General features: G+C 38.6%; 1 protein-coding gene across 1 annotated transcript in view; it reads left to right on the top strand.

Moving 5' to 3' along the window:
• The window catches only part of LOC118427416 (beta-1,4 N-acetylgalactosaminyltransferase 1-like), a 19,725-nt gene extending 19,648 nt beyond the window's left edge, over nucleotides 1-77 (top strand). Inside the window, exon 7 of the mRNA XM_035837252.1 lies at nucleotides 74-77. Coding sequence (XP_035693145.1) covers nucleotides 74-77 — 4 coding nt within the window. The remainder of the gene's footprint in view (nucleotides 1-73) is intronic.
• Nucleotides 78-1,652: the final 1,575 nt, after the last annotated feature.

Raw genomic sequence — 1,652 nt, 5'->3', positions numbered from 1 at the left:
CTTCCTGTTAAACCACAAACACAACGACACTCAACAACTGTTTGAATGCTAATGATAAATTATCTTGGCAAAGGTAAAGAACCAACTGTGCTGCATGTTTTCTACTCCAGGGTTACTTTGCCGGCCGAAATCTTGGGTTGTCACAGGTGTCAACGGAATACTTCCTGTATTCCGACGAGGACCACTACATCATCAGCAATGTCACAAGACTGGACATGTTTGTATCACTGTTGGACAAGACAAACTTCCATCTGGTGAATTAACTTATGTTTTTTGACGTGAAAAGTTGATGTCTAAAAATATACATTTCAGTCTCTCATATAGCTCTTACGTATACTGTCTACTTGTTTCTTTTGTCTATTGTTGAATTGAACATAACGGTTGTAACGGTTATTTCGCTATTTTCTGTCACGTTGACGTTGTTGTAGCATTGATATAGAACTATGCTAGCGCAAGATCTAACACGGTGGTCAAATACGGGCTCAAAAACTCCCATGTCTAGCCGAATTGGAACCTTGTTCCACGATGTTCCATCTGACGTAATTCGAACCGAACCCGTGTTCTATTTGGGGTCATCTGCGGTCGTTGCCTGTAAACTCTGCTGTCTGGCCTTTTTTCCCCAACTACCTTGAATTAACCAAAAAAGATAGTTTTCCATCAATATAAACAATTTTCTGGACAGCACACCCATGCTATCACATTGTTTTCGGACTTGTAATATCTAACGAAGCTACTGACGTTTGTGTTGATGACCTTGAATATTATAAGTGTTCTTTACACCTGTATCAATTACACCCTCCCGCTCTCCATGCGGCATGACATGCGTGCAAACATCGTTTAACGCGACCAAGAAGAGTCCAAATTAACTCATTGACGGCACAAAATAACCGCAATGGTTTTCCCGAGATTTCTGTTTTTGGGATTTTTTAAAAATGCCTTCGATTTGGAATTATTGGTAATTAAGTGCGAAAAATGCAATTATTTGGCATATTTTCGACCGTAACTTTGCTTGAAATCAAAAATTAAGAAATCCCAAAAACAGAAAGGTTATTTCCCTCATAGATGACGAAAAATATAAAAAATCGAGAATTTCGATGACACGCGGCCCATCTTATCAACTTCGGAGTTTGGTCAAATTAAAGGCCTTCCTGAAAACAGAAAATGATTATCTTTGTGATCAATATCATCTCAAAATAGCTATTTAAATTCAAACGACAAGATTCAAAGTATGTAAAATTACTTATCTAATCTTATTTTAAAAACACTTTCCTTGTCAAAACATTTTGTTTATTTCTAAATTTTTACGAGTAGCCAAGAGTAGGCCTCCAGTAATCCGATATTCTGTCGAACGCGCATAGCAACGGGAAAGAATACCCTAGCAACCGACCGCCGTGTAACCCATCTTCCCTCTTTCACGTATAAGGTGAGCGCAACGTACCAGAAGTACCGGTCCAGGTTTTCCACTACGTTTGAAGTTACAGGGGACAAGGACCACATCTGCCTACTGCAGACATTTAAACCCAGATACTTTCATGAGATCCCGGGGTTCCCTGGTACTCATTCTTTTCTAGCTTTTTAAAAATAAACAAACATGCAACAAAAAAGCATGTACTGGCATAAATGTCTATTCCCTCCAATATTACAATATTATT

Source organism: Branchiostoma floridae, chromosome 1 (assembly GCF_000003815.2).
Source record: "Branchiostoma floridae strain S238N-H82 chromosome 1, Bfl_VNyyK, whole genome shotgun sequence".
Taxonomy (NCBI): domain Eukaryota; kingdom Metazoa; phylum Chordata; class Leptocardii; order Amphioxiformes; family Branchiostomatidae; genus Branchiostoma; species Branchiostoma floridae.
Note: the sequence above shows the minus strand (reverse complement) of the source record. Positions and strands in the feature narration are given on the sequence as shown.